This window comes from Pteropus vampyrus, unplaced genomic scaffold, assembly GCF_000151845.1.
Source record: "Pteropus vampyrus isolate Shadow unplaced genomic scaffold, Pvam_2.0 Scaffold221, whole genome shotgun sequence".
NCBI classification, from domain to species: Eukaryota; Metazoa; Chordata; class Mammalia; order Chiroptera; family Pteropodidae; genus Pteropus; species Pteropus vampyrus.
Window position 1 is genome coordinate 1451895 of NW_011889002.1, and position 3484 is coordinate 1455378.

A 3484-nucleotide genomic window follows, 5' to 3' on the forward strand; every position below is an offset into this window, starting at 1 on the left:
GCTTGATTGCATGTCAATGCTTCGGCCTAGCCGGGACCCCAGGACAGCAGCGCCAGGCTTGGGGTTAGGTGTCGGGGGTCCAGGCCCATTTTGAGGGCTTGGAGAAGGTGGGGGGAGGGGTCGAGAGCAAGTATCTGTGTGAGAGACGGAGACAGAGAAAAGGACGGCGAGGGTCTAGAATGACTATTTTCTACGGTTGTCACCACCCAGCGTGACCCAGGAGCCCAATTGGCCAAACCTGGAGCATCCCGTCTGCCTCCGTCTCAAATCCACAGTGCCTCTACCCAGATCCAGACTTTTAACCACCCAGCCAAACTGTGAGCCCGCAGGAGCCTGGCCCAGGGTTCACTCCTTTTCCCTCCAGGCGGTAATCTCCTTGCTTCGGAACCTTAGTCCGGGCCACTGGAGACCCAGACCCAGGCCTTGCCTGCGCTCCAAGCGCCTTTCTACCACCGAGGAATTTCGCAGCAAAGTTTTTCCAGCTTGGTAAGGAAACCCCAAAAACCTCCGCCAAAGAACTCCCCCAATCTTCACCCTCCAGAGAAGAAAATGAAGGGCCCTGGGGCCTACAGGGGAAGGGAGAGAAAGGTGTGCATTCCTAGGACTTGTGTTTGGTGTGGGATTTGTACCCTTAAACCACAAAGTTAGTCTAACTTTGTGGATGAAGTTTCGTTTAGTGAGGTTTAACTCAGGGGATAGACATAAAAGAGCTCACGGTTGGTTAAAAAAAATAAGTACAAGGAAAGAAATATTGCAAGATGACTTCCTTTCCCCAGCTGCAGGGAATGTGCTGAAGATAGGACTTCTCTGGACTTTACTTCTAAAGGCCTAAATCTGAAACAAGACCCGAAAAACTCGCCCCAGAAGTAGAAGGGTCTCCACTTTTCTTTGGAAAGATTGGGGCTTTTGGTTCGAATCGCCCCGCAGACTTTTAGACAGGCCTCCATTTGCTGGGGCGAAAAGAGAGCCCCGGGGTTCCCATTATGAAATCGGAGACAGGAGAGAGGCAGCTACCCTCACCAACCTGGCTAGAGCCGCCCTAGTTCCCATAGGAGATATGTCTGGAGGTTAGAATGAGAGCGCTAGACGAATGCTCCCGTGGCCGGGTTGGGGTCCGTGGCTCAGGGAGCGCAGGAATAGTCTTCTAGTTGGCCTTGAAGTGCCTGCGGCCTAGCAAGGCCAAGTTTGGCAGGCGTTGGTTTCGGGAAATTTTAGACCTTCTGCCTCATGATCCTCTATTCAACGCCTCCATCCAGTCATTCCCTGCTCGTACCCCTCCCAAAAAAACTGTCTCCAGGAAGGGGACTGAGTGAGAATCTAAACTTCGCGCAAACTCTTTTAAGTATTTCACAAAGAACATGCTCACCGTGTGACCCTTCCATCCGAGCCCCTTTCCATTCTCCACACCACCTAGGTCCCCCAAACTTTGAAGCACAAAGAGAGACAGGTGCACCAGAACCCCACCTCACACACAGCCCTGGAGTGTGGGGCAAGATCGAAGGAAGGGCGATCAGGGAACCCTCATCATCGCACAACACAGCCCCCGCCCTGCGCCCTCCCTCCCTCCTGAATTAGTCATCCTCCCCTGTTTCTACTTGGGGTACGGTGACGGCTGTATTGTAAACCACAGGTGACCCTTGGGGCCACCTGTGGAGCGTGCTCCGGACTTTCCCAACAGCGCACGTTGCCCCTGGCACAGCGGCGGCCGACTGCGCGCGTTTTTCCTATCCATTTTCTCTCCTGGGAACACACTTGGGCGCTGCCAGGCGCGCCTCACTTACGACTCTCCAGCCCTGGGCCAAGTCTCTTGCTCTCCGCCTCCCCCTCCCCCCTCCCTTGCTCCACCCCCGCCCACCTCGGCCCCAGCGCAGGCAAACCCCCGTACCTGCCAGTCTCCCATTTTGGCAAGTATGGACATCGCGGCTCGGCGCTCCTGGCGACCGGTCCCTGCCGGGCATGGGCTGTAGGGCTCGACCGGGCCCGCTCCTTGGAATCGCTTAGGCAAATCCTCCTTTTTTACCTGCTCACTAACATCTCACCTGGTCATAAAGAGTTGGGTTGCTACCTGCCGACGCATGCGCGCTAGCCCAGGAATTCACTCCGCCAGCCCTAGCCCCAGCGCCTCGCGGAGCTGACCTGGGAAGTGATGGATTTATAGCCGCGGCAATCTCTCCATCAGCTCCAGCTTTTCCCAACAGCCCTAACCCGCTTTCCCGGTCAGTCCCTGATCAGGGAACCGAGGCAGACTGCATGCTGCGGTGTGCTGGGCGCGATGCGAATGTGAGTGGCTGTGTTTTCGCACTCAAGCTATGGGGACATCTACACTCTCTTCCAAGGCTCTCCACCTCTTTGAAACTTTGGGGCTTGGGAAGTCTCTCCCCACCCCCCGGGGGAATGGGGAGTGGGGGAAGGGCAAGGCTCAGAGATGAGGACAGTCGGGATAGGTCCCGAGCACCTGGATAAGTGCAGTGAGGCCAGAGCCCAGTTGCACCTCCCCACCTACCCATGGGGTTCAGAACAGTCCCAGGCCTCGCGGATCCGAGTCTGCAACCCCCAGGGCTGCTTCAGCGTCGGATCCTAGATCAAAAATGTTTCTTAGTAGGTGAAGAGGTTCACGATTCTGTTTCATTTCTGGCTTCTAGGTTTAGACTTCTCCCACCACAGAGGGCCAAACACACACACGCACACGCACACATACACACGCATACTTGCACACTCATACACATCCTTCTATTTAAGGTCCACCCTCTCTCTACTTTCATAATTACCCGCCCCTCCTCCACTCCCCTATGACTTCCCAGCTCTTTATCTTTTCCACTAAAAACTTTTGAAAGGGAGAATAGGGGCGTTGGTGGTTCTGGGATGGGCAACTGAGGTTTGGTCTGGGGTTTGCTTTCCCATGGCAGATAAAATCACTGAAGTGATTTCACCGCTGCTTCTAATTAGAAGGGAGCTTTAAAAGAAGCCACAGGATTTGGGGCTCCCAAGGAGCTCACCTCCCGGGCAGGAACCACACCTGGCTGAGAGGGAGACAAGGGTGAGGAGCTTAGCCTCAGGCCGCGCTGGCCGCGCGACGGTGCTAGCTCCATCTCAGCAGCTACGAGATCCGATTGTCCAGGGCTTGGGCCTCGGACAGTTGAAACAGGCCCAGTTACCCTCCCGGGCTGCCATTGCAGGGACTTAGGGATGAATAAATAACCGATTTCAAATCGTTTCCTCTGACATGTCAGGCAAATGTGTGTAAAAGGGTCAGCTTAGCGCTGAGTGATTTGTCCCCACACCAAGACCTCCCCTTTCTAACCCTGTGTTCCTGCCTCCATCCCTGGTGGCCGGCCCACATGGCCTTGCTCCCACCCGGCGTTTCCAAGGATGGTGTGATGGTGTCTCTGAGGAGTCGCGTGTCGCCTAAGCATTTTAATTGTCCCTGGGCTGAGGGACTTTCATCTCGGTGCCGATTCTCTTGTCGATTTGAAACTTTCTCGGA

The 3484-nt window shown here is 55.3% G+C and overlaps 1 protein-coding gene across 1 annotated transcript in view; it reads right to left on the minus strand.

Annotated features, from left to right (window-relative positions):
- TFAP2A (transcription factor AP-2 alpha) overlaps window positions 1-2016 on the minus strand; it is a 22737-nt gene extending 20721 nt beyond the window's left edge. The window contains exon 1 of the mRNA XM_011373223.2: window positions 1886-2016. Coding sequence (XP_011371525.1) covers window positions 1886-1918 — 33 coding nt within the window. The 5' untranslated portion in view covers window positions 1919-2016. The remainder of the gene's footprint in view (window positions 1-1885) is intronic.
- Window positions 2017-3484: the final 1468 nt, after the last annotated feature.